The 26,509-nt window shown below is 50.6% G+C and overlaps 18 protein-coding genes across 18 annotated transcripts; 14 read left to right on the top strand and 4 right to left on the bottom strand.

Annotated features, from left to right (window-relative positions):
* Positions 1-354: 354 nt before the first annotated feature.
* TbgDal_V3060 (hypothetical protein, unlikely) lies at positions 355-744 on the bottom strand (the record flags this gene model as incomplete). The annotated part of the gene is made up of 1 exon (XM_011775153.1): positions 355-744. One exon carries the CDS (start codon positions 742-744, stop codon positions 355-357), a length of 390 nt encoding a protein of 129 aa, XP_011773455.1.
* Positions 745-909: 165 nt separating this feature from the next.
* On the top strand, positions 910-2,475 carry TbgDal_V3050 (hypothetical protein, conserved; the record flags this gene model as incomplete). Its single annotated transcript, XM_011775152.1, has 1 exon — positions 910-2,475. One exon carries the CDS (start codon positions 910-912, stop codon positions 2,473-2,475), a length of 1,566 nt encoding a protein of 521 aa, XP_011773454.1.
* A 140-nt stretch (positions 2,476-2,615) lies between these two features.
* TbgDal_V3040 (hypothetical protein, unlikely) lies at positions 2,616-2,936 on the top strand (the record flags this gene model as incomplete). The annotated part of the gene is made up of 1 exon (XM_011775151.1): positions 2,616-2,936. The coding sequence occupies one exon, from the start codon at positions 2,616-2,618 to the stop codon at positions 2,934-2,936; it is 321 nt and encodes a 106-aa protein (XP_011773453.1).
* Positions 2,840-3,346, top strand: TbgDal_V3030 (hypothetical protein, unlikely; the record flags this gene model as incomplete). The annotated part of the gene is made up of 1 exon (XM_011775150.1): positions 2,840-3,346. One exon carries the CDS (start codon positions 2,840-2,842, stop codon positions 3,344-3,346), a length of 507 nt encoding a protein of 168 aa, XP_011773452.1.
* Positions 3,347-3,633: 287 nt separating this feature from the next.
* TbgDal_V3020 (hypothetical protein, unlikely) lies at positions 3,634-4,062 on the bottom strand (the record flags this gene model as incomplete). The annotated part of the gene is made up of 1 exon (XM_011775149.1): positions 3,634-4,062. The coding sequence occupies one exon, from the start codon at positions 4,060-4,062 to the stop codon at positions 3,634-3,636; it is 429 nt and encodes a 142-aa protein (XP_011773451.1).
* Positions 4,063-4,404: 342 nt separating this feature from the next.
* Positions 4,405-5,460, top strand: TbgDal_V3010 (hypothetical protein, conserved; the record flags this gene model as incomplete). The annotated part of the gene is made up of 1 exon (XM_011775148.1): positions 4,405-5,460. The coding sequence occupies one exon, from the start codon at positions 4,405-4,407 to the stop codon at positions 5,458-5,460; it is 1,056 nt and encodes a 351-aa protein (XP_011773450.1).
* Positions 5,461-5,940: 480 nt separating this feature from the next.
* On the bottom strand, positions 5,941-6,273 carry TbgDal_V3000 (hypothetical protein, unlikely; the record flags this gene model as incomplete). The annotated part of the gene is made up of 1 exon (XM_011775147.1): positions 5,941-6,273. One exon carries the CDS (start codon positions 6,271-6,273, stop codon positions 5,941-5,943), a length of 333 nt encoding a protein of 110 aa, XP_011773449.1.
* Positions 6,274-8,567: 2,294 nt separating this feature from the next.
* On the top strand, positions 8,568-9,116 carry TbgDal_V2990 (hypothetical protein, conserved; the record flags this gene model as incomplete). The annotated part of the gene is made up of 1 exon (XM_011775146.1): positions 8,568-9,116. The coding sequence occupies one exon, from the start codon at positions 8,568-8,570 to the stop codon at positions 9,114-9,116; it is 549 nt and encodes a 182-aa protein (XP_011773448.1).
* A 375-nt stretch (positions 9,117-9,491) lies between these two features.
* On the top strand, positions 9,492-10,889 carry TbgDal_V2980 (hypothetical protein, conserved; the record flags this gene model as incomplete). The annotated part of the gene is made up of 1 exon (XM_011775145.1): positions 9,492-10,889. The coding sequence occupies one exon, from the start codon at positions 9,492-9,494 to the stop codon at positions 10,887-10,889; it is 1,398 nt and encodes a 465-aa protein (XP_011773447.1).
* A 552-nt stretch (positions 10,890-11,441) lies between these two features.
* TbgDal_V2970 (OSM3-like kinesin, putative) lies at positions 11,442-14,708 on the top strand (the record flags this gene model as incomplete). Its single annotated transcript, XM_011775144.1, has 1 exon — positions 11,442-14,708. The coding sequence occupies one exon, from the start codon at positions 11,442-11,444 to the stop codon at positions 14,706-14,708; it is 3,267 nt and encodes a 1,088-aa protein (XP_011773446.1).
* A 63-nt stretch (positions 14,709-14,771) lies between these two features.
* TbgDal_V2960 (hypothetical protein, unlikely) lies at positions 14,772-15,110 on the top strand (the record flags this gene model as incomplete). Its single annotated transcript, XM_011775143.1, has 1 exon — positions 14,772-15,110. One exon carries the CDS (start codon positions 14,772-14,774, stop codon positions 15,108-15,110), a length of 339 nt encoding a protein of 112 aa, XP_011773445.1.
* On the bottom strand, positions 14,909-15,253 carry TbgDal_V2950 (hypothetical protein, unlikely; the record flags this gene model as incomplete). Its single annotated transcript, XM_011775142.1, has 1 exon — positions 14,909-15,253. The coding sequence occupies one exon, from the start codon at positions 15,251-15,253 to the stop codon at positions 14,909-14,911; it is 345 nt and encodes a 114-aa protein (XP_011773444.1).
* A 111-nt stretch (positions 15,254-15,364) lies between these two features.
* TbgDal_V2940 (hypothetical protein, unlikely) lies at positions 15,365-15,709 on the top strand (the record flags this gene model as incomplete). The annotated part of the gene is made up of 1 exon (XM_011775141.1): positions 15,365-15,709. The coding sequence occupies one exon, from the start codon at positions 15,365-15,367 to the stop codon at positions 15,707-15,709; it is 345 nt and encodes a 114-aa protein (XP_011773443.1).
* Positions 15,710-16,500: 791 nt separating this feature from the next.
* Positions 16,501-17,976, top strand: TbgDal_V2930 (inosine-5'-monophosphate dehydrogenase, putative; the record flags this gene model as incomplete). The annotated part of the gene is made up of 1 exon (XM_011775140.1): positions 16,501-17,976. The coding sequence occupies one exon, from the start codon at positions 16,501-16,503 to the stop codon at positions 17,974-17,976; it is 1,476 nt and encodes a 491-aa protein (XP_011773442.1).
* A 1,147-nt stretch (positions 17,977-19,123) lies between these two features.
* TbgDal_V2920 (hypothetical protein, conserved) lies at positions 19,124-21,028 on the top strand (the record flags this gene model as incomplete). The annotated part of the gene is made up of 1 exon (XM_011775139.1): positions 19,124-21,028. One exon carries the CDS (start codon positions 19,124-19,126, stop codon positions 21,026-21,028), a length of 1,905 nt encoding a protein of 634 aa, XP_011773441.1.
* A 451-nt stretch (positions 21,029-21,479) lies between these two features.
* Positions 21,480-23,663, top strand: TbgDal_V2910 (cell division control protein, putative; the record flags this gene model as incomplete). Its single annotated transcript, XM_011775138.1, has 1 exon — positions 21,480-23,663. The coding sequence occupies one exon, from the start codon at positions 21,480-21,482 to the stop codon at positions 23,661-23,663; it is 2,184 nt and encodes a 727-aa protein (XP_011773440.1).
* A 363-nt stretch (positions 23,664-24,026) lies between these two features.
* On the top strand, positions 24,027-25,133 carry TbgDal_V2900 (hypothetical protein, conserved; the record flags this gene model as incomplete). The annotated part of the gene is made up of 1 exon (XM_011775137.1): positions 24,027-25,133. One exon carries the CDS (start codon positions 24,027-24,029, stop codon positions 25,131-25,133), a length of 1,107 nt encoding a protein of 368 aa, XP_011773439.1.
* Positions 25,134-25,509: 376 nt separating this feature from the next.
* Positions 25,510-26,490, top strand: TbgDal_V2890 (hypothetical protein, conserved; the record flags this gene model as incomplete). The annotated part of the gene is made up of 1 exon (XM_011775136.1): positions 25,510-26,490. One exon carries the CDS (start codon positions 25,510-25,512, stop codon positions 26,488-26,490), a length of 981 nt encoding a protein of 326 aa, XP_011773438.1.
* Between the last annotated feature and the right edge of the window lie 19 nt (positions 26,491-26,509).

Genomic DNA, 26,509 nt, shown 5'->3' with positions numbered 1-26,509 from the left:
TGTTTTGTTTGGCATACAAGGAGTGCCACCGTCATGGAGCGCGATGAACGGGGAAATGGGGGGTTTGGTTGTTGTGTAAATGAGTCATGAAGCACAAAAGGGCTATGGCAGCGACGCTATAATTAGCAACACTACACCACAGGAAGGAAGTTTAGAAAGAGTGCACTTGACGGGGTCTATTGCGTTGTGTGTGCGGTGGCTGATCCCATAGGAGCATGCTGCCGTTCTGCTCTCATTCTCTTCGTTATTTTCGGTGCTGCGTGACGTCCACTAACACGCGAAGTAAACGTAAATTTGGTGATGTTGCGTGCCCTCCCCTGACGCTTTTTTTCGTGTGGTTGGAAGTGACGGGGATTAGTGACGGTCAGTGGGGTCCACCTTCTTGCATCTGACTCTTGTTTGATCGCCAAATGGCTTGCTTTGCTGTGGCGGACAAAAGGAGTAGCTTCGCTTGTCTTTGTTTGTTTGAACTACATGTATAACCGCCATCGAACGGACCGCGGGGTGGAAAAGGGGGAAAGGCGCACCGAGTGGGACGGTGGTGAGGAAGGTAGCGGGGAATCGCACCGGCAGCAAAGTGGTTTGTTGTAAATACCTATGACTAAATAACAATAATAATGATAATAAAGCGACTGTGGATAAATAATTTGCATCAAATAGCAGATGTTGTGAACGGAGCCCTGATGTTTCATCCTTCCTTGCTGACGATGTTTGTGGCAGCAGCGGTTGCCGTTTGTTCCCCATTCGTTTTATGTTGGCCTTGCATTTTTGTCTATTTTCTCGGTTGGCAATGTATTGTTCTTTGTTCCGTATGACTGGGAGGGGAATCAGGCAAAGGGAGACAACAGGAGAGAGACCAAGGGGTGGGAAGGTGCAGATATATTCGTCTGCTCTCTTTGTTTATTCAAAATGTCGAGTCTGGTGCATCACTTTTTTAATGTAAAGGAGGGCGTAACCGAGAGGACGGCTCCCTCAAGCAGTGGTGGAGCAACCGAGACATTTGCTAATTTGCACGTGGCCGTGGTGGGGTGTTGCCACGGAGAACTCGATAAAATATATCTAGCGTGCTCCGACCACGAGGTTTCATCGGGGAAAAAGATTGATTTTGTCATCTGTGCTGGCGATTTCCAAGCCCTCCGCAGAGAGGAGGACTTGAAGTGTATGGCTGTGCCGGAGAAGTATCGCTCTCTCGGCGACTTTGTAAAGTACTATCAGGGCGAAAAGCGGGCACCGTACCTTACATTGTTCGTTGGCGGAAACCACGAGTGCTCCGATTGGCTCGCCGAAGAGTCGTACGGTGGCTTCCTCGCACCCAACATTTATTATTTAGGTCACTCAGGAGTTGTTGTTGTTGATGGTTGCATTACGGTTGCAGGCATAAGTGGGATTTTCAAGGCCCATGACTACGTGCGGCCTTATCCCAACCGGCCGTTTTATGTCTGTGAGGCCTCAAAGCGCTCCGCCTACCACGTGCGCCGCATTGAGGTAGAAAAATTAAAGGCTTTTGTGCGTGCCCTTCGGCACATGCAGCAGTGGGGCCGGAAATGGGGTGTACAGTCAGTATCACCGTCGGCTACAGCTGCGAACATTGCGAATCCGGCACAGAAAGTATCTCAGGATGGGGGAAATGACACTACCAACTCCCATATTACCCTCCCTCCTGTTGACATATTTGTTTCCCACGACTGGCCTACTGGTGTAACAAAATACGGTGATGAAGAACAATTACTCCGATATAAGCCGTACTTCAGGGAAGATATACGACACGGTGTCCTGGGCAATCCGCACACTGTGAAGCTGCTGCAGGATATAAAACCGCGGTACTGGATAGCTGCCCATTTACACTGCCGATTTGAGGCTACCGTCCCACATGAGAACACGAGCGGCAAATGCACCACTGCAGGTACCACTTCCCCGGTGGCGACCCAGCAGAAAACGAAATTTCTCGCACTGGACAAACCTGCTAAGGGTAAGGGGTTTATCGACTTTATTGATGTTCCAGGGGAACGCGGTGCTGTGGGGCGGAAAAGTGATGTGGATCGAGTTGTTCACCATCCTCTGTGGTTGAGGGTGCTGAGGGAATCACACAACTACTTATCAGCAAACGACGATAGTTGGTCGTCTGAAACGTGCAACTTGCTACAAAGTTCCGAGGAGGAGCCGATAAGTACCGAAGTCTCGATACCAGCCCATAGCACAAAACAGTTACTGCAATCGCTAGGACTCCCACCCTCTCCAATCCAGCAGGCCCAACCACAGTCAACAATTGCGGTCGTAGCAGGGGGGGGTTCTGGACATCATCGTCCGGTGACGGGCAGTGGGCATGCGAAACTGGACGATAAGGCGGGAGCGCCGGATGCCAACTGCTCATCGGTAGCAACGAGGCCGGCTGATTGGAACGGCGCTCGCACTGAAGATGGTGTTGACGCTGGGAACGATTTGCCGTGGGTGGAGGATGCCGTAGGGGATGTGTGATGAAAAGTAAGGGGGGGGGAGGTGAGGGCGGATTTGAGAAAGAGGTTGGGGTGCAACAAGTTGCCTTGATAAGGCCGGTTCTTTGGCGCTAACGCTATTTATTCTTCCTAGTGAAGCGCACGAGTTCCCGTGACAACGTCATGTGTTTCCCCCCCTCCCGAGGTTCTGCAAAGACCAGTAGTTTGTGCCCATATTGGAAGGTGTTGGACTGGTTTGTATTTGGTCCCCTTATGTGTCCCCTTTTCATTGTCGCATATATTGGGAAGAAAGCGAGAAATCTCATCCCACAGCTGTACCTCATATATATATACGTTGATTTCCTTCTGGCCACATCTCAGCTTGCTTTTCACCTCTGCACCATTCTATGTTGGTTTTCTCTTCTCTTTTCCTTGCTTTCTCTCAAGCTTATTTTGTGCTTTCTGGCACCCTTTTTAGTCTGCCAGTTAAACCCCAGCTTATAGAGCATTCTGTGTGTAGCAGGGGTGCACTGGTAGGGAAGGAAGTGAAGGAAAGGAAAGGATTAGAGAAAAGATTAATAACTAAAAACGAAAAAAAAACAACTGAAGCATCGCTTGTCCTCTTTCTTTTTGTGTCGAGAACCGAACAAGGCAACACAGAACGAAAGACCCCCCTGTTTAGTTTGGTTTGGTTTTTCCTTTCCTCAGCCTTTTTTTTTTCGTACCAGAAGTTCAGTTCTATTTTTTTTTTGTTTAACTTAAGAAGCGGACTGGCGACAGGGAGGAATAAAAGAAGAGGAACGGGGGCGAGTCAACAAAGGTCGATAAACCAGGGAAGAAGAAAAAATAGAAAAGAGGAGGGAAGCGAAGAGGAGGACCCACATTGGCATTTTTCTGTGCTAGTATTCTTTTGACTTTGTTGAGGCAGCTTCGCAACCTCCATATATACTTTTTTTATTATCTCTCCTCGCCCTCTCATTCGCAATCCTCCTCCTTCCCGGCTGCCCAAAGGGAATAAAATATCTTTCTACTTTTTCCTTGTCCCCTCTACCGTCCTATTGGTGGTCTTCCTGACTGGCGGACCGTCACGGCCGTACAACCATAGTAAAGTACAAGCACGAGGGGCGCGTGGTGTATTTTCGCTTGTCCATTTATATCTCCATTTCCTTTTGCAGTGGGTGCGAGCGCCTTTTGTTGAAGATCAGGAAAGAAGGAGTGCTTGGCAGCAAAGCAAAGGTCGGGAAGGTGCAAATAGGGGAAGGGAAGGAAGCAAAAGGTACGAGGAGGGAAGGATCACAAAAAAACCTGTGACGCAAGCTAACACTGGATTAAGAAGGTCGGTTTGTTCGCGCCTTTTTTTTCTTTGGATCTGTACGTGTCTTTTGGTTTCTGCAGAGAGAGAAATAGAGGAAGGATATTGGGGTATAGTGGTAGAAAGCGACAGTACCAGGACGGCTCGCGCCCTGAGAATCGGTACACTGAATTCTTTCGTTATCCGTAGGTTGTTTGATCGGCTGTTTCGCTTTCTCCTGTAGGACCACAGGAACTTTTCCTTTTTTTTTTTTGTTGCATCATTCTGGCTCTTGTACAGAGCGATCCTCCACTTGCGCGATCGCTTGTGCCGCTTCATTATCCCTAGTTGGTGGGGTAGCGAAGAGAGAAGAGGACTTTGTCAAGCTCTCGCGTGTGGTGACAACTCTGTCCGAACCGGAAGGGGGTAACAAAAAGAAATATTGAGGATAAAAAGGTGAAAGCAGAGAGTTTGCATATTTTCTTGTGAATTTGTGATCATTATCTTTTTTTGGTACTAGGACGCTCTTTGGCTTGTTTTCAAAGGTTGTTGAGGAGTAAAGCCGGGTTTTTGTCGCTTTGTGTGCTTGTGTTTTATTTTTAATTTTCTGTTTTCGGGGTGGACGAGGCCGTGAGGAAACAGATTTTTTGTTCTTGCTGGTCGATTTAGCGTGGGTAAACGATGGAGAATCAGGCACCCCCACCTCAACACGGCAGTACGCGGCAGACACCTTTATCGCGGCAGAGCCCAGCACCAGTGGTAGCAACGGAAGAGAGGGTCTCAGATGGACTCGATATGTTCGACCTGCAGTTGCTTAAGGACTGCGCAAACGTTCCTAATCCCTTCGGCGTTGCTTTTCCTGGTGCCCAGGCGTTACCCCCTTCTCCAACTGTAGTACCTTCCGCTGAGATCTTCTCGTCTGTGGCTACCGCCTCCAGCTGCCTTTCGGCCACGATGAGTAACCCGCAGACGGCACGCTGTATGACAAGGGACGTGGCACGAGTTATTCTTCGCTATATATCCGATCACGTGGAGCAGCAACCGGAGAAACTCAGTGAGGAGTACGAGCGGCAGCTGATACTGCAGTTCGTTGAGGAGTTGCACCGCACCAACATGCAGCCTCACGGTGGCATGCCAAGTGGGGGAGACGGCCGCTTGACAATCGATAAAGAAGTAGTGCTCTCCTTGCGGAACGGTCGTGAGGGGCCAGCGCCGGGCACTGACATCCCGAGACCGCACCACCCATATGCGGGTAGAGGTTGCGGCGGCGCTGTGAACATTAGTCCGCGCGCAACGGCATTTTCCACGGGGAACGGGATGCAAACGCAAGCGCAGGGGCAGGGACAGGTGCAGCAGCCGCACTTATGGCGCAGCACACCGCCCACGGTTGCAAGCGCTGGGGTAAACAGCAATGGCAACGGCAGCGGTGCCAACAATGGACGCCCCACAACCTCTGTTATGGAGGGGTCCAGTACATCACAAGCAGTGAATAGTGCGGTTCTTACTGCTACTTCTCTGAACAAGCGACTTTCCGGTACAGGGGTGCTGCGGCCACAGCCGCAGCACCCGCGCAACTCCGCACGTGATCCCATAGATCGGCGCCAAGTGACAACAAGTACTAAAAAGGTGCTGCGCTCCGCCAGCTCTGCTTTTTCGGAGTGCTCCGCCGGTGACACTGGCGAGGTGAGCAGCTTGATATCCCGCACTACCGCTGGAACAAATACCATGATGAAGTAGGGGGGCATGGGTCGCAGAACCTGTTTGTGTGTGTGAGTTTTTTTCGGGTGGCGGGAGTATTTGGATGTGGGGAAGAGAAGACAACAACGTCAAAACAAGGGCTTGATGTAATGGAGAACGCCGATTTGTAGAGAATGCATGTACACAAAACGGGGAAGGCCGGTCGAATGAGATCTGGGCGAGTGCCCTTGGGCTGCAGCGCTTTGGCGCCTTAAGCTTTTCTACGTGCGGCCGACAGCAAAGAGCAGTGGTAGCAGCATCATTAGCAAGTAGTGTGTAGTGGTGGTTATGCGTATTGTTGTTGGTATAAGTTAGGAAGGAAAGGTGGGGGCGAGTTGAAAAGGAAAAACTGGGAGCAAAAGGAGGCGAGCGATACATGATTGGAAGAGAAGAGGTAGACGGTGAGCAGGCGTCGCTAAGGGAGACCTGGGGTAGAACTTGGGGGAGGGGGGAAATAATGGAAGCGGATGAGATTGCGCACTAGAAAGTGACGGAAAAGTAGCTGGTACTGTTGTCGTTTATAGTACGTGCCTGAAAACAAAAGGAAGGAAAGTGATGAAAAGGGACTAACGAGCAAATATGTGTGAAGGAAGAGTATGTAAGTATTAACGGGTAACCGCTACCCTTTGCATACGGGATGTTATGGTATCCGATTGACGTCGGTTGGCACGACACTCGCCACTCCCACTTTGCCTTCAGATGAGGGTCTCCATCCATAACATCAATAGAACGGAATGTGAATGAAAGTCCCTTGCTTTTTTGTACCCCTTTTATTCTGCTATCTTTTTCGGCCTTTCGTTTTGTTCGACTCATTTCTCGTTGAAACGAAATTTCTTTTTGAGATCGCCCGTGCCTAACTTTCTGAACATCCGTTTGCGTTTTTTTTTCTTTCCCTCACCACGGGTACCCTGCTCCACGGGAAGCGATGTGTTGAACAACTGCACCTGGCTTGCCGACGCACTGTTTTCATTCTTCTTACCCATGTGGTTAGTGCAGTTTCTCCCTTTTGTTCCACAACCACTATCATTATTACTTTCTCACTTTCAACTGACGGTGCTTTCCCTCACTCTCTCACGTACTTTTTTTTCTTTCTTCGGGTCTTCCTACTCTCCGACAGCTGCGTGCGTCCGTGTAGACACGCCTTCCACACCACGTGTTTATGAGGGCCTATAAGCGGGCAGTAATGTGTAGAGGATGTACAAAGTGGTTGCAAGGAGGAGAGAGAGAGAGACGCAAAGGCGTTCGTGGATGTTTTTTTTGATTGCACATTAAATGCATGGACTAGAAGATGTTCCTGTTTTTTTTTGTATTGTTTTGTCCCGTTTTACCCGTTAAGTTCACTTCCCTTCTTCATCTCCGCTAGAGGTCTAAGCTTTCTGGGTGTGTGCATGTAAGGCGTGAAGCGATAGTGCAGTGCAGTAAAGGGGAAGGTATGTATATATTTCCTTGTACTCTTCTGCATGCTTAGTTTCCTTCCTACTTGTCCACACCGCATGCGCGGATATGGAGCATTTGCATGCACCCACATACCACGTCCCTCTATATATTTTATCCCATATCCCATCCTCTCTTTTACTTGTCGCTCATTTTTGTTATGTGCACTCGTTTTACTGGACAAAAAGAAATGAAAAGTGAGAGAGCAACGCCAGGGGAAAAAAGGAAATAAGAGGAGTGGGAGATGTGGCCAAAACGTGGGTGGGCAAATGAATGCAACTCGAAAGGGAACCCCACGTAATTCTGCGGTGATGGAGAGAAAATACCTTAAGGGGAAGTAGGAAAAAAATGATGCGAGGCGTAAGGGCGCCTAAAGGTGAGTTTGAATATTGTGAGGGTAGTGGGCCCTGGTGCTATTATTGTTATTGCTGTTGTCGTTTTTTTTTTCCGATTGCTTCTTACTTTCCCTTCCTTTCTAGCTGCTTCCCGTCAAGTTGCTTTTTTTTTTTTTTAACCTGTGTCCTTTTTTGTGTATCTATTTACCGATATGTATATCCATATATATCTCCATCCATTCGTTTTGTTCGGTAAGACCCTACTAATACTACTACCACCACCGTCGCTGTTTTCGCCAAGTTTTTGCTGATGTGGCATATGTAATTAGTGCCAACGTGGCACCGCTTCTCCCGGACTAATTTTCTTTCTTTCACCCTTTTCCTTCCCCCCTTTTGTTTTCTTCCGTTACCGTTCCTTGCCATCATCGTCGAGGGTGTGTTGTGAAATTACGAAGGCAGGGGTGGACTATCACTAGAACGTCTTTACCTACGTATGTGGAACACTAACAAACGTGTGGTAGTAGCGAAATGAAAGTGAAAATAAAGAAAAAGAGGTGAAGCGAGTAGAGGGAGCAAGGAGTGTGCGGTGTTGGGAAGGAGGGCTGACAAAGAGAACATATATATATATATATATATGTTCGGGAAAGATTGTGTGGAAGCGGGGACTGGGGTTGCCAACTGTGGTCATACACATATATATTTGATCTTTTCTGTTTGTGCCTCTGTATGTTACATATATCTAATCCTACTTCCCATCTATCATAATTTTCATTTTATTATTTTGTTTGTTGGTTTTTGACTATGCCACAGAGTGTATGTGTTTGTGGCGTGCATGGGGATAACTTGCAGGAAACAGACACGTGAAATAAGAAGTAAACTATAAAAACGGTAGGAACAAGAGCGGACGGACGTGAAATGAAAGGAAAGGACTGTTGGCACCCGCCCGCACCCACGCAGATGCGCAAAAGAAGCAAAAAAAAAAGAAACAATGAAAGAGAACCCTAATCCAAACGTCAGGAAAGTGTTACACGTGAAATGTGCGAAGGAGAGACTTTTTTTTGAATATATATATATATATATATATATATGTTTGATCACCTCTTTTTCATACAGATGCGAAACTCGCGGGAAGTACGACTACCGTGAAAACTGTGACCACCAAGTAAATTTGCCTTCTTTCGTACTACTGTTGCGGGGTCAAGAAGAATTTGTAGGTTGAACAAAGGTCCGAAAGAGAGTGCGGCGGCACCGCTTCAGTAGGGAGCGAACTTATTGCTTTGGGCGTTCGAGGAGACTTGAGGTGATCGGTGAAGGAGGAAGAAGGTTACAAAAAGGGGAATGCCATCGATTGCCAAACGAATGCTCGAGCGGCAAGGCTGGAAGGAGGGCTCAGGGCTTGGGAAAAACGGACAGGGTGTGAAGACGTACATTAAGGTCAACCGCCGTGATCCCGGAGTGGCAACGGGACTTGGCCACGCCGCTGAAATGGGACAGACCTCATCCTTTGAAGTGGAACTCGACGCCGTCTATTCCAACCTCGCGTCCAGCGAACGGAAAGCGAAGACTAAGATGAGTAAGAAGGACCAGGAATGCGATGTGGATGATGAAAGAGGAAAGACACGTCAGGCCAGCGTTGAAGTAAAGGGGGAGAAGAGGACGCGTGGTCCCAGCGACGACAGTAGCAGCGCCACTGACGACTGCGCCAGTAATTGCAGCAGCACCAGTGGCAGTAGTAGCTCTGACGAAGGTAAGGAAGTTGATATATTGCGGATGTCGGACAAGGAATTGCTGGAGCGGTGCGGCGGAGTGCGCTTGGGACGGGCTGGTCGTCACCGTTTCTTCAACGGGAAGCTCCGCCGAATTGAAGAATCACACCGCGGCCACTGAGGTCATGACTTTGTTCGTTTTGTCAGCAGCAGGGCTAGTTTCGCTGCGTAATTACTGAGGATTGTTGTGAAAGCAAATGCTAAAGGTTGTTGAATGTTGCGAAGCAACCCGAACCACGAGTAACAGAGGGGTAATTCACCTGCTTAAAGGAAACCTATGCTTCCTCACACCATGGATGATTCAGGTCCTGATTGTGTGTGTCTTTCGTGACTCCGCGCTTTATCCTTCATATACTTGATGCGTGCGCCCCTTTATTGAATGCACGGCGCTGCAGGACAGAGGGGGTGGTGTGTCTTAGCGGAGAAGTAAGACAAGGTTCTACATAAGGGGTTTTGCTGTAAAGAGGCTACCCTCACAAAGCATATATTTATACACATGCGTTTTGTTTGTCTTTTCTCACGGACGGGCCGCCGTCTCTTTCTGGTTACACCCGCGGCAAGGGCACCGATGTACTGCACGAGGTTGCTTCATCTCAGCACAACTTCTACACCATCACCCCCGACGCCTCTTGTTTCGTCGGCTGCCCCGCAAGAGCAACGAAGCCAACAGCCGCCACATGGGGGTGAACTCGGTGAGCTTCTCGCGCGCTTGAACGACCAGTTAGAAAGAGTAACAGGGAAGAGCGCCGTAATCGAAGGTACAATCCAGCAGCAAGTGGCACAGGTTTCACTTATGCAACGGCAGCAGGCAGTGCTGGAACGCCGTATTGTGGCGTTGGAGGAGGAGGCAGCGCGGACGCAACAACAAATAGCGGAATCAACACGGATAGCATCGGATGTGTCTCTTCAACACCACAACGTGGACGCGCTGGTCCGCCAAATGGAAAAACTTGTACTGAAAGCCCTTTCGCCGTCTATATCTGAAAACGGCAACGGATCTTCCAACTCTTTAAGCGCCGATGAGGACCATACAACGGAGAGCGGAGGGGTAAATTTAAGCGTGGGGGAGAGACAACCGGGGGCGCCCAGCGTCGCTTCTGATGTGCATGCGGGGTCGTTGACTCCGCTGCATGTAACCATATCCTCGTCGAGTCCTTCGCATCCGCCATCAACCGTTATTTCGGATATCGGGAGGCGAGTCTCAGTACTAAGCACCCGTCTGGAGGCTCTGCAGGCGCGCATGGAACAGCTGACGGCAGAGAAACTGGTTACAAACGTTGTTCAACCCCATCTTAAGTCAGCGAAAGTTGATGTGGCGTCGGCGGCTGTTTCCCGTGCAGCTTCTAAGGCGGTGAAAGATGCTGGTGTGAACGGTAACGAATCGGCTGGTAGCCCGGTGTCGGCGAAGTCTCTTTCTGCCCTGTTACGGAACACGGGGGCGTTTCCTTTTAAGGATAATGCGGGTGTGACACGCATCGGTAGTCAAAAAGTGGTTGTTCGCGGGATCCCAGTGAACGTCGGTGCCTCGGAGGTTCGCGACATGTTCTCTCGCGTAGGTCCCGTACTTTCATGCGTTTTAAGACCGGCTTCAGTGGCGAGTGGCGAGACCAGTCTTCGAGGTGCTCGTTATAGGTCGCAACAGCACGAGGAGGAGGAGGGGGACAAGGAGCAGACTAGCAAGCAGGAGTCCTCCACATCTTGTACAAGTGTGTTGGGAAAGCGGGAGCGGACCTTTGAGGTAACGTTTCTCGCCGTGGAGCATGCAGTGAGAGCAGTGTTAGAACTCGATGGGTATCAGCTTCAGGGTGATTGCGTACTTTCCGTCGTGCCCTCGGTCTCCGTTGACATTCTCACTGCGGTGCAGGAGTTGGAGAGGGAATCAGAAAAGAAATGAACACGGTGTGGCTTTTAAGCTACCGCATTTGTTTCTATCTTTCATTTTTATTAAAGCAGCGCTGGGGCACTTCCCTTAACTTAGCCATCCTTATGGGCAAGCGCAATTATTTCTCACCCTTTTCCCTTGTGGCGTCCGTTTGCAGTCGCTTTCGAATAACGTGACCGCATGCGGTATGCATTGTTCGACGTGATTCGACAGTTCGGTTCCTGTTACTAATGCAAGGTGGTTTAGCATCTTCGTTTCATGGTGTGTTACTTCGCCTCGCTATTTTTTGCTCTCACCCACAAACTTACCGTGCACACGTGCACTTTTGTCCTTTCTAGAGTTAGTGGAGGCTCAAGAGGCTTTTCAACAAGTAAGGCAAAATCACGAAATATATTAGGTCACGAAGCGTGTAGTTTCACATACGGGAAAAAGTAGTGACATATTTTCTGTGTGTAGGGAAGTACATATATATTGTCTGCGCAGAGGTAAATTCGTATACGTTTTGCTCTTATTACGCGACTACTGAGCTGTTGGTACCCACGAAATAGTTTACGGACGATAATCATGGGGAAGAAAACCAACAGCGCAGCGGAGAATATAAAAGTGTTGGTCCGTTGCCGTCCACTCAATGACAAGGAAAAGAGTCAGGGGTACAAAACATCAGTAGACTTGGACCTCACAGAAAATACCGTCACCGTGCAGAGTGTTGTTGGGGAGCCCGACCGTTGGACGTTTGACGCCGTCATCAACAACACCTTTACCCAAAAGGATGTCTTTCAGCAGTTTATCATGCCCCTTGTAGACTCCGTTCTGGATGGCTTCAACGCCACCGTCTTCGCTTACGGGCAGTCAGGGTCCGGTAAGACGCACACGATGACTGGGAAACTGGGAGATGAAGATCTGAAGGGTCTAACACCGCGCAGCTTCGAGCACGTGTTCGACCGCATAAGCTCGATGAAGGCAACGGAGCCGAATAAACAGTTTTCCCTCTACGTTTCATTCATTGAGTTATACAACGGCAAGGTCCACGACTTACTTGCGCGCCAGCAAGTGCCATTGGCCCTGAAAGAGAATAAAGACAAGTCATTCTTCGTGCAGGGGGCACATATCCCCCAGGTAAAGTGTATTGACGATATTTTCCACCAAATGGAGGAGGGAACGGAGCGCCGCCGTGTCGCCGCAACGGAACTTAATGCTGACAGCTCTCGTTCACACTCCGTTTTCACTCTCATTATTGAGTGCACGGAAGTGTCTGAAGACGGTGATTCCCGTTCGGTAACAAGCAAGCTTAACCTTGTCGACCTTGCTGGTTCCGAGCGTCAGAGCAAAACGGGTGCACTAGGCGATACGCTGAAGGAAGGATGTAACATCAACCTCTCACTTAGTGCACTCGGCACCGTAATTGACACAATTGTTAAGGGTAAAGGGCACGTGCCGTTCCGTAGCAGTCCTCTCACGATGATATTGAAGGATTCCCTCGGTGGTTCCAGCAAGACGGTGATGTTTGCGAACATTAACCCCAGCGAACACAACGTGTCTGAGACAATAAGCACCCTGCGTTTCGCGGATCGCGCAAAGCAAATCAAAAACAAGCCTGTTGTGAACTTGGATACCAAAGATCAGAAGATTGTTGAGTTGACGGAATTAGTGCACGAACTGCGGGAGAAGTTGAAGAAGTACGACGCAGGAGGGACTGGGGCGCTGGAGCAAGATGTAGATGATCTGACGGAAAAGATGGGGGAGATGCAGGTGAGTCTCGACAATGCTGTAAAGGCACGCGAGGCTGATCGCGCGGACTTTGAGAACATCAAAGCGATGATGGAACAGGAGCGACAAAACCTCACTGCAACGATTGCAGAACTGGAGGAGCGGATTGCCACGCTGCAGAGTGATCAGCAACTCGCGGAATCGAATATCAACGCGGAGCGGCTGCAGAGGGAAGAGATACTCCGTCTCTGCTCCCACTACCTGCGCACGGAGGGTGGGGAGGAAAAGATTAACAATGCCACAGAGCTCGAGGCTGTATTGCGTGGGAGGGCGCATGAAAGACACAGCTCGGAGATGGTAGGGGTGCAGAATGAGCTTCAAAAGGTACAGATGGAGCTGAAGCAGTCTCTGCAGGAACGTGAAGCAATGAAAAAGGAAATGAGTGAGAAGATGCAGGAGAGTAAAGCTGCTCTGAAGTCAGCAGAGAGCAAGCTTAAGAAGTACGAGAAGAAGTTAAGCGAGGCAAAGGAAGCACTAAAGAATGCAGCAAGTTCCGCGGCGGTTTCATCAAACTCAGAGGACGGGGGATCGGCGGCCAGCGAGAAGGAGGTGGCGAAGCTGCGGATTGCTCTGGAGAGCGCCCAGAAAGAATTGGAAGGTAGAGGTGCTATGGCGAATGTGGAGGCCAAGCTGCAAGAGATTCAGAAAACTCAGGATGAGACAACTCGCGCATACTTGGAGCAGATGAAGCAGGCGCGAGAGATACTAAGCACTCCTGGCGAGAGTGACTCAGCTGTTGTGAAACAACTCAGAAACATTCTTAAGGAGGATGACAAAACGTATAATATTGCAGTGGAACACATGAAGACCATGCAGAATATCACAACGGATTTGGTTGCTGTCGTGCGTGAAGCCCAAATTGTGCCAATGGTAGCCCTGAACGGAGACGCAGCTGCCTCACAAAAGGCATTGAAGAAGCTGAAGGCTGTGGATGCATCAGAGGCTCAGGTGTACGCTAATGCTCTATCAAGTTTACACGATAACGTAAACAAGGCCCACGGTCAACGTAATCGTATTCTCGAAGCGCTTACTGAATCCTCCGAAGCCCCAGTAGATCTAAGAGAGGAGCTTCGCAGGGTAGTGCAAGAGAATAACGAGTTACGCCAGAGGTCCTCACAACTCACCGCTGAGGTAGAAAACCTTCGTCTACAGGCGACGGCAGAGCTGCGTAACGAGGTCGCCAAGACCGCGAATTCACCAACAAGGCGGGACAAACACTCGAAGAACGCCGGTGATACCGCAGCCACTGGTCTGAAGCGTGGCTCCTCATTGCTTGCAGACGCTGACGACATTCGCGTTGAGTTAGAGGAAGAGCGGGAGCGAAATGCGGCACTCGCGCAGGCAAGAGTATCCCTGCAAGAGGAAGTCAAGGCGCTGCGTGCAGAGGCGGCTGAGGCGGAGAAGCGGTATGTTGAACTTCAAGGTAAGATGCGCGAAACAATGAGTGAGTACGAGCGACGGTTGGAGAATTCGCAAGGGGGCGCAGACGAAATTGCTAATCTCACCTCTCGGTTAAAGGAGCGAGGGGAGCAAGTTGAGCAAATGCGAGGGCTTCTTGAGAAGCAGAAAGCACTAATTGTGCGAAGCAATCAAAAATCAGAGGCGTTGCAGCAGAAACTACGCGACGGAATGGCAGAATGGCAGGAGAAAGAGATGCAGTACCGCCAAAAGATCCAGGAACGGGATGAGAACTTCCAACGCGTGCTTAACCAACGCCTACAGGAATCCACACAAAATCACCGCGATGAGACCGAGCAGATCGAGGCGAAAATGAAGAAGCTAAAGAAGAAGATCAAGAAAATGGAAATGGAGGTGGACAAATGCAAAGAAGACTACGACCGAAAAGTTTGTGAATGTGAAGAACTGCGCAATGCCGTTGAAGAGCACAAGGTGGACCACATGCGGTTGCTGCGGCGAATGGGACAGACAGCGGAAGAGGCGCAAGTGTATGAGAAGAAGGAACAAATACAAAATGCGCTCGAACGCGCAAAGGAGGAGCGGCGGCGCAAGAAGGATCTATTTGCTCTTGGTGAAGTGGAGAACGTCCGAAGAGCTGATTTCTAAGGGAGGGGGACAGTGGTCCGCGTGGTTGAGCCTGACCGAGGTGGTTGACTAAGAGTGTACACAATGCTGCGGCATTTTTCAAGAATGTGGCATACACGTATTGCAGCCGCGCATGTATATATGTTTTACTTTCTTTCCCCCCGCTTATTCTCCTTTTCCTTCTCTGCCTTTTGGCTCTACACCACGACTTATGGAGTCGTTTATATATTAGCAGCGCTTCCTACCAATTCCCCATTGTGCCGTTCTTTTTTTTTTTTTTGCGTTTGTTTACCTTCGTTTTCATTGACTTTTTTCGTTGATACGTGGAAATCGGGGTTATGCTCCATTCTCTTCTGTTGGAAACTGCGCAAGCAAGCGGGGATGGTGGTGGCAGATAGATATAAGACGATGTCAAATATGTAAACGCAAAGGGAAGGAAAACAAAATAACCGTGTGTGTGTGTGTGTGTCTGCGCTTGGATGTGCATGTACAAGTGAAGGATATATATATATATATGTATAAGGGAGGCCAAGGGTTGCACATTTTTTATTTCGCCCCCACAACATATTTCTGTTTTCAATATACCCCTATCCCTACATATTTTCCTTTTTTGTCTGTGTGGCGAACGCAAGAACACCACCGTCCAGCACTCAGCACGGTAAATAATAAAAATAAAAATGAGGAGTGGCGAGCGAAGTGGAGCGAAAAAGTGGACAGATGAGCGTGTACTGTTGTGCTTATCTTTGCACTGGAGGAACTGGGGAAGTAGGAAGCGGCAGCACAGGATGACGGGGGAACACAATTATTGCGATGCTGCTTTTGTTTTTGTGGTTGTTGTTATGAACATTTTTTTGCTATTACCTTGGCCCTATCCTCATTCTTTCGATTCACGACATGAGTCCCCCCCTCCGCCTCCACAAACACACAGCTGCAAAGGAGGGTTCCTTTTTTCCCCTCTAACCGATTGTGCAACATATATATGGTTTCTCCTTGGTCCCACGATCAACACTTATTCCCTTTAGTTACTATTAATTTGCTCCTTTCAACGTTTCTCAGTCCATCTGTGGGAACGGGGAGGTGAGGGATCGAAGGGAACGCGACGGGGGTCACGCCACATTTGCCACAGGCGTATTTGGGTTCATTGCTCATTTATGTGCATTAGGCGGTTTCCGTCTGTGTATATTTTTTGCCTATTTGGAGGAGGGGGAGGGGGGGAGCCGTCACGCATTTGCTTCCTTCTTTTATTACTTCCTAGTGTCGGGCGTCAACTTTTGCCCCTGCACTATTTCCGCCGTTCCCTCCACCACATTTTTCTTTTTTCTGTTTGTTTCGCTTTGATTCCGTTGTTGCTTATGTTGCACTAACTGTTTTTTTATTTCCCCCCTTTTTGCTGCCCTATACGTGTACCAAATTGCACCTTATAGCGCCCTGTCAAGAGAAAGTTGCGCGGGCATGCGCCAGCCGGTTCCCACACACACACACTTGTGAGCGTTACTGCTGGGCTGTACACGAGGAGTCATTCGCTTTTTTCTCTCTTGTTTTCCTAGCGCGGAGCAGCACCACAAACTGCTGTAGGTGTTTTTCTCTTATTCGCCCTTCTGCGTCATCTTGCTACGCACACAATGCCCTCACTTGTCTGCACTATACTACTTGAGCGCATATCCCGTGTGTAGCACTTTCGAAACTTTCCCTTTTTATTCAATTTGTATTTTCCCCCTTCTTTAAGTTTTTTAAAAAAGGATTTATCGCAAACTTTGTCGAAGATCGGTCTATTAATACGTATATATACATACGTTAACTGCATATCGCTTAAATGTCCTTCAATGAATCGGCATCCATTCCCACAGGTCTCACGTACGATGATGTCCTCATAATCCCGCAGCACAGCCGGGTGACCTCCCGCAAGGAGGTGAATACCGCCACTCGACTCTCGCGTAATGTAAAACTTAGCATTCCTATCGTTGCCAGTAACATGGACACGGTGTGTGAACAGCGGATGGCGGTCGCCATGGCTCGTGAGGGGGGTATTGGTATTTTGCATCGCTTTTGCAGCATTGAGGAGCAGTGCGCGATGCTGCGGGAGGTGAAGCGCGCACAGTCCTTCCTTATTGAGAGCCCCCGCATAATTTTGCCTCACGAAACGGCTCGTGAGGCATGGGAGGGGTTGAACTGGAAGGGGCGCGTGGGTGGCGTGGGTTGCCTATTGGTTGTGAACTGCAAGAATGAGCGCAAACTGTTGGGCATAATCACCAGACACGATCTTAAACTCGCTGACGAGAGCACGACAGTGGAATCACTAATGACGCCCGTGGACAAAATGGTGGTTTCGACGAATACATCCATATCGCTGGAGGAGGTAACGCACTTGATGCGGAAGGGGCGCACGGCAAACGTTCCTATCGTTGGGCAAAACGGTCAGTTGCTGTACCTTGTGACTCTCTCTGATGTTGTGAAGTTGAGAAAGAACAAACAGGCGTCGCTTGACTCCCGTGGTCGCCTCCTTGTCGGGGCTGCCGTGGGTGTGAAGAAAGACGACATGAACCGCGCCATCAGACTCGTGGAGGCTGGTGCCGATGTTCTTGTGGTCGATATTGCACACGGACACAGCGATCTGTGTATCAATATGGTAAAGCGCCTTAAGGGGGACCCGCGCACCGCTAGTGTGGATATTATCGCCGGGAACATCGCGTCAGCCGAGGCTGCGGAGGCGTTAATTGATGCTGGTGCCGATGGGCTGAAAATTGGTGTCGGCCCTGGGAGTATTTGCATTACCCGCCTCGTTGCTGGCGCCGGTGTGCCTCAACTAAGCGCTGTGTTGGCATGCACGCGGGTGGCACGTCGCAGGGGTGTACCTTGTATTGCCGATGGTGGACTGCGGACGTCCGGGGATATCAGCAAGGCGATTGGTGCTGGTGCTGACACTGTGATGTTGGGAAATATGCTCGCTGGAACGGACGAAGCTCCGGGTCGTGTGCTCGTTAAGGATGGGCAGAAGGTCAAGATCATTCGGGGGATGGCGGGATTCGGTGCCAACCTAAGCAAGGCCGAGCGGGAACGAACTCAGGATGAAGATGTCTTCTCATCTTTGGTCCCTGAGGGTGTGGAGGGGAGTGTGGCGTGCAAAGGGCCCGTTGGGCCAATCGTTCGACAGCTGGTAGGTGGTTTGCGCTCCGGTATGTCATACAGCGGTGCCAAGTCGATCGAGGAGATGCAGCGAAGGACGCGTTTCGTGCGCATGACGGGCGCTGGTCTGCGTGAGAGTGGAAGTCACGGTGTTGCCAAACTTTAAACGTGCATAAACCTATTCACTTTGTGGTCGCCGTTTCAGCACGATCATCGGATATGCGGTTAAAAAAAAAAAAACTTGGTACTTTGTTGGGTTTTCCCCGTACTTGCAATACGTTGTGGCGTTAGTGGTTATTAGGAAGCGTAAGTTTTCTCTTTCCATTTTCTGTGATTACGTAAATATGCGGTTGGTGTGCTATAAATTTTCCTGAAACGATATCCTACCCCTCTGGCAACACGCACTGGATTGGAGGGTGGTGAATCCGCCTGTTGTCACCCAGCAGTTAGTAAGGTAAAACGAAGGGAAAGGGGAAAAGAACATATGTAGACGAAGAAAAATCCTCTAGATGAGGGTCGTGGATTTTCTTTCTTCCCTTCTTACCTGCCCTATAATTAGCGCTTTCCAACCTTTTTATGTTTCAACTTTTCTACTGCGGTTTTGGGTTGTGTACCATTTGTTGATGCGTGGGTGGTGAAATTCGGCTTACGGAGGATGTGTGCCCGTACGTTGCGATTTATCCCCCTGTTTTTTCCTGTATTCTGTGGTCGTTCGTTACGGTGCTGGACCACAGCTACCACCGGTTAGTGACACTTTGCACCGGAAGGCTGGGGAAAAGAAGAAAAACAAGGAAAATAGCGACCACCTTCATTTAATGTTCAACTAAGGAGAACTTATTCAATGTAGCTTTACATATATATATATATATATTACACAATCATATGCGGGAAATTGTTCCTTTAAAAAAAAGATCAGGGGTAGACAGGGAGGAAAACATGAACGAGAAAGTAATAGGATTGTTGAACGAAGGACAGATATAGTGATCATGGTATAGAGAGTTTAAAGTTGGAAACCTCGGAGTATTCCGAATCATCTCGGTGTCGGACGTGGCTTTTGCCGGAGCGGCCGGGTGAGGTATGTCAAAATCAAATAAAGAAAGGCATCCACAACCTTATGCACAAGCTGTCGGTCTGGCGCAGGTTGTTTCTCGTGGTTTCCCCTTCCTTTCGTTCTTTTCTCGCCTTTGCTCTTTTTCGTCTTCTGCATTCTCTTATTTGTTTCTAGCTGGCAAGTCCACGAGTTCCAGTGACAGCAATGCGGTTTTCCAAGGGAGAAGAGACGTTGATTAAACACCGGCTACCAGACTGGCAGAATGAAATCTGTGTTTGATATTGCCAGAAGTCATGTCACGTTTCCTGTTTCGAGGGACGGCACAGCGTTACGGCGGGTGCTGAAGGACTGGCTGGACTACACGGAATGCCAGTCACTTCAAGCGAAACCAGCCTTCCCCGCGGAGCTATGCATCACGGTGCACCCCTCAGTTAAATCGATGTCACGTGTTTACACTCAAGGTGACCCCAAAATGAGTGGGGAAGTCTGTCGTCGAACAGGAGAGGCCGCGTCGCTTAGCTACACGAAGCGCGTTCGATTGTTGCTGTGGTCAGCGGTGCTTCCCTGGGAAGTGCAACGCGGGCTCTCCATGAGTGTGCTCGAGCCTCCGGGAAATGGTGGAAGCGTGCTTGGGGAGGTCGGTGTGCGACACGGACTTGGCGGCAGTGGGGGGGCCGTCGACGGTGGGAGCGCGGTTGCGACTAAGGGGTGGAAAGAAGTGGAAGACTCACTTGGAGTGGTAACTGACCCAACCACCGGAACGGCTGCTGATTTTGTGAGCGGTCCACAGTGCTCAACTCTTGGCGCTTCCATTATCCCGGGCATGCTGTTCGTCATGAGTCCTGAGTCCGCGGCACAGGGGCTGTGCTTTTGGAGCGGGGCTATTCGCCAGCCTATCGACATCGCCTTTATCGCCCCTGTGGAGCCACCTGCGGCGGACACACCATCCTTCAGCGAGCTGCGACAGAGACGACTGCAGCTTTCGTTAGAGGGCTACGATATTTCCCGCTTCTTCCCTGATGGTGAGTTGGAATCTCCCACGGTCACGTTTGCAGTTCAGTCCCACTCCTACCTTGACCCATTTCCCGACTGTGAGCAAAGAGACCAACAGGTTGGCTGCGGTAGCAGTAGAGAAAGAAACAAAGGTATCGAGGACAGCAGGAGATATACAGCGACACCCGAGGGCGTGGGGAGGGGAAACGAGAACGTTCGTTATGTGTTGGAGACAAGGCGGAACCTGTTGCGAGATAGTATAAGAAGCGCCCTAAGGGAATGTCGTTGCACCCATGGTGGGGTGGTTTGGGCCTCTAACACGGGGTGCGCCGCCGACGGCAATCCAACCGGTACAGGCGAGTGTGACGTTGAGGTTACCATTTCGTTGACACTTTCCGATGAACTCAAGGAGGATTTGCGTGAAAAGGCACGTTTGTACACAAATTACGTCGTACCACTGGAGGGGCATGTACGTCGCCATATCAAGTGCCTCAGTGGTATATCCCCGCATCCAAAAGGCGATGCGACTGACGGAAGCGACGCGCTACAGCAAAAGGGCACTGAGGCTGTGTGGGGAGAAGAGGGCTGTGTTTGTACAAATGGAAGCGCCCCTTTTGTTGCTCCACCGCCCATTATTAAACCTCCTCTTCCAGTTAAAGTGGGCACGCTCGCGTCCACCCGCCCGCGGTCCCCAATGCTGGCAGATGAGGCTGAGGGGAGACCAACCCGTCTTGCACCAAGTGTATTTGGCAAGCACGATGCTCCGGCACTTCAACGTGCCCAGCAAGAGTGCAACCAACTTATTAGCGCCAGTGCCCTCGCTCGCATCCCAAACACATCACCGCGTGCCCCAGAGATTCCCCCCATTGACTACGAAATATTTGATCTCTGTCTCCGTCTAGGCCTCTGCCAGTCTGAGGCTATTTACTACTTTTATGGACGCATTATGCGTGAGTGGAGTAAAGAGCTGCGGAGGCTACGTTCTGCGAAGTCCCACGGTGAGGGTGGTGTGAATGATGGGAATGATATGGTTCTCCGTGAGGAAGATGTTCATCGCATGTTGCGTCTTGTCCACGACCCCTCGCTACAAGTTCCACCTGAATTATCGGCATGTGTTGAGGCTGTCGCGAGTCTGCGCAAAATAACGAACGAGGTTGGGGTGCCGGTAGTGTAGGTGCTTCCTGATGTAGGTCTCGACGGTGTGTGTGTGTGTGTTGTGAGGGAGGGGTATGGGAAGAGATGAGAGTAATAATGGGTGGCAAACAGCTCCCAGGAAACGGAGGGTGAACGTGTCAGTATTTCGGTACATATTCATGTTCCCAAATGGCCACCGTCTACCTTGTGCCGTTACTTTTTTCCCCCGACGAGATGCTGTGGTGTTAAGTTAATTATCGTACCACTTACGTCCTTCAAAAACTACTGCGATGCCTCTGTTGAGAGTTTTTTTTCCCCTTATCCATTATGCATGAGACCAATCTTCCCATATCACACTTCTTTTTCTTCCTTCTTTCCTCTTCCCCTTTTCATCTCCCTCTCTCTTCGTCATGCGGTTGTGGCATTGATGGTGGCGGTCCTACGACGGGAAGAAGCAGGGGGTTGTACCGTGGAGGATTGGCTTGGAGGAAATGACGCGCCTACACTTCAAGGGAGGTGCGTGGACAAACAGTGAAGATCAGGTACTCCGTGCGTCTCTTACGGTGTATGGACTGCAGAACTGGGAACGCGTGGCCTCAACGCTGGTAAAAAAAACTGCAACCCAGTGCCGGGAGCGCTGGGAAAATTTTCTCGACCCTCGGCTAAACATTAACGAAGCGTGGACGGCGGAGGAAGAGGAGAACCTTGTCCAACTGCAGTCGCTCTTTCCAAACCAATGGAGTCTGATATCTCAAGAAGTGTCACGTCGTTGTGGTATGAACAGGCCGGCGTGGTTGTGCGAGGAGCAATATCACTCCCTGCTTGACGCACTAGAGTATAGGCGGCAGCAGGAGTCCAGCGAGTCCAGAAACAGTGCTTCCCTTACCTTAGGAGAGTTTCTTGAGGAGCGCAAGCGGCAGCGCGGGGTCCACAGGGGTATCGAGACGCGCACCGCTCGTCCAGACGCTGTAAACATGGAAGCGTCTGAGAAGGAGATGGTCGAGTTTGCCATGAGCCGATTGGCCAATCAAGATGGGAAAAAGGGGCTGCGCAAAGAGCGCAGGAAACAGCTGGAGCACACAAGCTTCCTGGCTAAACTCCAAAGTAACCGCGAGGCTATCGAATCCGGCACGTTGTCGGCCAGGGCGAAGAAGCGGATGGAACGAGCCATGATGGAGGATCGTTCCGGACCGAGTGAGGCATATCTTGTGGACAGCATTACGGAGGACATCGGGGAAGGCGGTGAAGGTGAAGAGTCAATTGCCTCGACAAAAGGAAAATTTCAGCCAATCGATCTTGGCACAGACAAAAGGGCTGCTGGGATACAGCCGAAACAGCGCGTTCTTGTCAAGGAGCTTCGCAGCACCGTTGACTCAGATGCAGGCCTACCGCCGCCGAAAGGTGCGTCGTCTACCGGTTTAAACTTGAACTTGTTGCGTGTTGCAAGCGCCGGTGCAGCTTCCCACACACCACAGTTGGAAAATAATAAGGGGGTGGCTTCACTCGAGTGGGTGTCTAAGAGCACCGGCAGCGGCTGCAGTGTTGGTGAACCTAGAAGTGATGCTGACCCGTCTTCCGTTGGTCACGAGCGTGTGGATCTTGACGATCTTTTTGCCTCCTTGCCACGTGTGGTTGATGAATCGCGCAAGCTCGTCGCTGGAACAGAAACAAACATCGATACTTTGTTCGGTGACCTTCCAGACCCATTTCCTGGCAACCATGAAGCAGAGGAGGGGCTCAAGGAGGTACCATCGGCTCCTGCTAGTGAAGACTTTGGGAGGTCGTCGTCGCGCCCCTCAGTGGGATCAGTCGGCGACACGCCAGTTCTTTTGGACTTCACCTCACCGAGTGGTCGCACCCTTCTTGGTGAAGCAAAACGGCGCGTCGCGGCCGTAGGACGCCACATGTTTCTTCACAGCAAAAGGAGCCGTGGCGACAGTTATGAGCAGTGCCAAGGTGTGAACGAGGTGGTGAATGATGATTTGGGCGATGGAACCACAAGGCAACTTGTGTACGCCCTCATTGCGAATCAGCTCGGTATAACAACACAACTGCTGCTGCATGGGAGTGCTGCTCGAAAAGGGTGTGTGAATGGTCCTGCAGCGATCACGCAACAAAGGAAGGGCGTTGGTGCTGCCTCCCTGGGGTTGCGAAGGGGTGGAGGTGTGCTGGATGAGCAGGTCTCTAAAGTTGCAGAATGCCAAGAGGAGTCTGACCCTGATCTATGGAGATCCGTGAAAGCGAGTGAAGCCATCATCCAACTTGACAATCAGTTGCACCAGCAAAGGGGGCAGGTCGAAGCGCTCGTCTCGGAGTGTTCGGAGTCGGTGGGGTCAGGAAAGCCGGGGGTAAGATGCCCTGAACGTATAATAAGTGTTTGCTTCTCGCCCCGCTCCGGTAATACGTATATTTGCCCCACTGCGTCCGGCACTGCAGCGAAGTACGGTGCCAAGGGTGACGGCTGCGGCATACATCGGTTGGTCCAGAGCATTTGCCTTTTTTGGAGTGAACGGCTGCGGGAAGCACAGAGAAAGCTCATCTTTTACACTGAGGTGCGCAGGGCAGAGCAAAGGGAAATGAAGAGGCGGCTTGAGTGTGTCGCTAGCCAGTTGGAGGCAGTGGAGCAGAAGGAGCGCACCCTGCAGGAAGAGTTCCGCAACAAACAGGTCAGCTGATGTAAGGCAGGTGCAGTAAGCTCGTGTGCGGGAAGTGGTACATGTAAGTGTAAATGGGCTGCATTGCCTTTGGTTGTTGCGTTCGGTGGACTGAGTAGATTAAGACCCATCCGCCGTCTCGTTAGTTAGGTTTGCCTAAAGAAGAGTTGTTTAATTGCTAACAGCATGTTGAGAGAGACTCACTGGTCCTTTCTTTTGAGGCCCTCAGTCCGTCAGCGAGTCCCGCAGCCGGCACCACTAAACACTCCTCGTGTGAAGAAAGGCTGCTTCATGTTCGGGTATAGTTTGTTCGAAGGGTATTTCCTTTGGCCTCATCTCTCTCTGTACTTATCCTACGTAGGCCGTTAAGGCTTCTCACAGTTGATGCTCCAATGGGTCGTGAAAGAGGTGGAAGGGCCGTTTGGCAATATAGCCACTATACATTGGGCCGTGCCAGAAGGGCAGGACGACGGTGAGAGCAGCGACAACACCGCGGAGTCTCAGAAACTGCACCACAAGGTGGGACAAGGCGGGAAAGTCCAACCCGAATTGCAGCACCTCCTGGAAGATGCAGAAGACCAACTCGGTGCCGTGTTGTGGAACAGCAACTCAGTTGCGATGGGCCACCTGCAGAAACACGTCCTCCAGAACCACGACAAGGCGTGTCATGTGGTGGAGCTCGGGGCGGGGGTCGGCTGTTTGGGTATTGGGCTCGCGATGGCGGGTGCGCGCGTGGTAATCACTGACATGAAGGAACTTGTGCCACTCATGGAAAAGAATATTGAGTTAAATAAGGAGAGAATTCTCTCACGAAGCAATGGAAAGGGAAGTTGTGTTGCAATGACCTGGAGGTGGGGTCCGCCGCCTCTGGTGAAGCAAAAGCATAATGCTAAGCGGGTCAAAATTAATAATGCGCGGCAACATTCTTCAAATGCAGACGTGCCGAGCGCACAAAACGAGAGAGGGCGCTCACCGTACCTCTTACCCTCTCCCGCATTCGTCGAAATGCAGCGGTTGCTCGATCATGTAGACCTTGTTGTACTCTGTGACGCCCTCTACGGAAACCCGAAAAGTTGGCCACAGTTGTTATATACGTTGTCGGAAATACTAGCAGCGAACCCTCGTTGTGAAGTGATAAACTTTTGTGAGCAACGAGTGGATGATGTGGAAGGGGATTTCTTGAATCTCCTCCAGCAGGAGAATGCGAAGTTGCCACCACCTGCCAACAGTGCGGTGGGACCAGAGGGAAACGAAACAATGGAGGAAGCGCTATTGCGGATGCGGGGGTCATACAAATGGTCGACGTCAACAGAAGTCGTTGGGGAGGGACCGAGCGATTTGGGTATGCCCGTCCGAGTAACACGCATTAGTTGGGTGCATCGTAGTGGAAAATGGGGGACAGGTGCTTCCACCGCCTCGCGTGATGTGGTTGTTGATGGTGCCGATTTAGGGAGGAAAAGTGGGGGGCGTAAGCGAGAGCGGACTCGATAGTTTTTTACTTAGCTGCTTCGGTGAAGACTGTCGTCTAAAACCTGAAAGAGTGCAAGAGAGAGAGAGGTGTTAACAACTGACCGCAGTAACCTGGCGCTTATAGCGTTTGCGCTGTAGCTGAGCGTGCATGCAACCCTTTGTATCCGTTACCCACGTGCCAACGCAACGTCCACTTAGGTTGACACCTCACTTTAATTTACTTCACTGCCCTTATTATAGCTGTTGTTTAATTTTTCTCTCCTACTTAACTTTCGAGGCCTTACATTCGTTAGATTCGAGAGGAACAACGGCGCTGGCTGTTGGAATCATAGAAAAAAGATAGATTTAAGCCTATAAACCCACGCGCACCCAGATACTCTCTTTAAAGGCGGCGTTGATGGCGGCACTACGCTATTTCCCGTGCCCGTTATTCCCCGGTGAAGTTGAGGATTTTTATTGCACAAACTGCCACACCTCTTGTAGTGCCTTGTCCCTCTTGGTTGGACCACACACCGGGCACAGTCGCATTCCGCTTTCTCTGGCAACGCAATACTTTCCCTCCGCGCTTCTTCGTAATGCAAACACCCTCCTTCAACGTTTACGGGATGAATATGAGCAACCAAGGGCAGAGCACATGCTGGCCCTTGGCAGGGCGCTGGAGCACCTGAAGCAGCAGCGAGAACAGAAGTTGAAGGGGCTGCAGGAACTCAGGCGCGACGTGTTGCTCATAGACAAGGAACTGAACGCTGTTGAGCAGAGGCGTGTTGCAGCGATTTGCCATTGGTCACGCAAGCGCCAGAGTTTTGCTGATGAGGCGCGAAAAATATTGCACGGTGCAGACACCCTAGCGAAGGCGGCGGGGCTGAGGGATCCAACCAGTGATGAGGTAGCGGAGGAGAAAAGAACGATTAATGCTGAAGCTCGGCAAATGATCGCAAAGGAGTTGGAGGATGTGCGGAAGCTGTTGTCAGAACCATTGGAGTTGCTAAGCAACGAGATGAAAAACCTGTCGCAGGAGCTGAGCGTTGAGAGGAATTGTTGCTCACTGGAGGGTAGTGAAAGCGATGATGAAGCCATGCGATTCTTTTACGCGAAAGACATGACGAGGCGCAGCATGGGCACGTGTGGCATAGACACGTTGCCGACGTCCGACACTCGAGTTGTGCTGGATGAGCTGCTTACTTCTGGACCGGGAAACGCGACGTCAAGCGGTTTGAGCGACCCTTTTGGAAAAGAGCTCGTTGAGGCGGCGAGCGAGTGCGGTAGTGTTGGCAGTAGTGTATCGGCTAACGAGCGCTGTCGATGGCGGGACAATATGAAGCAGAGGGAGCGGCTTCTACACGAGGGTCTCAACCGTTGTTTACTTAACCGCATTTAACGGAAACAAAACATCGGGT

This window comes from Trypanosoma brucei, chromosome 5 (genome assembly GCF_000210295.1).
Source record: "Trypanosoma brucei gambiense DAL972 chromosome 5, complete sequence".
Taxonomy (NCBI): domain Eukaryota; phylum Euglenozoa; class Kinetoplastea; order Trypanosomatida; family Trypanosomatidae; genus Trypanosoma; species Trypanosoma brucei.
The sequence above is the reverse complement of the archived record's forward strand: the minus strand, read 5'-3'. Positions and strand labels throughout refer to the sequence as shown.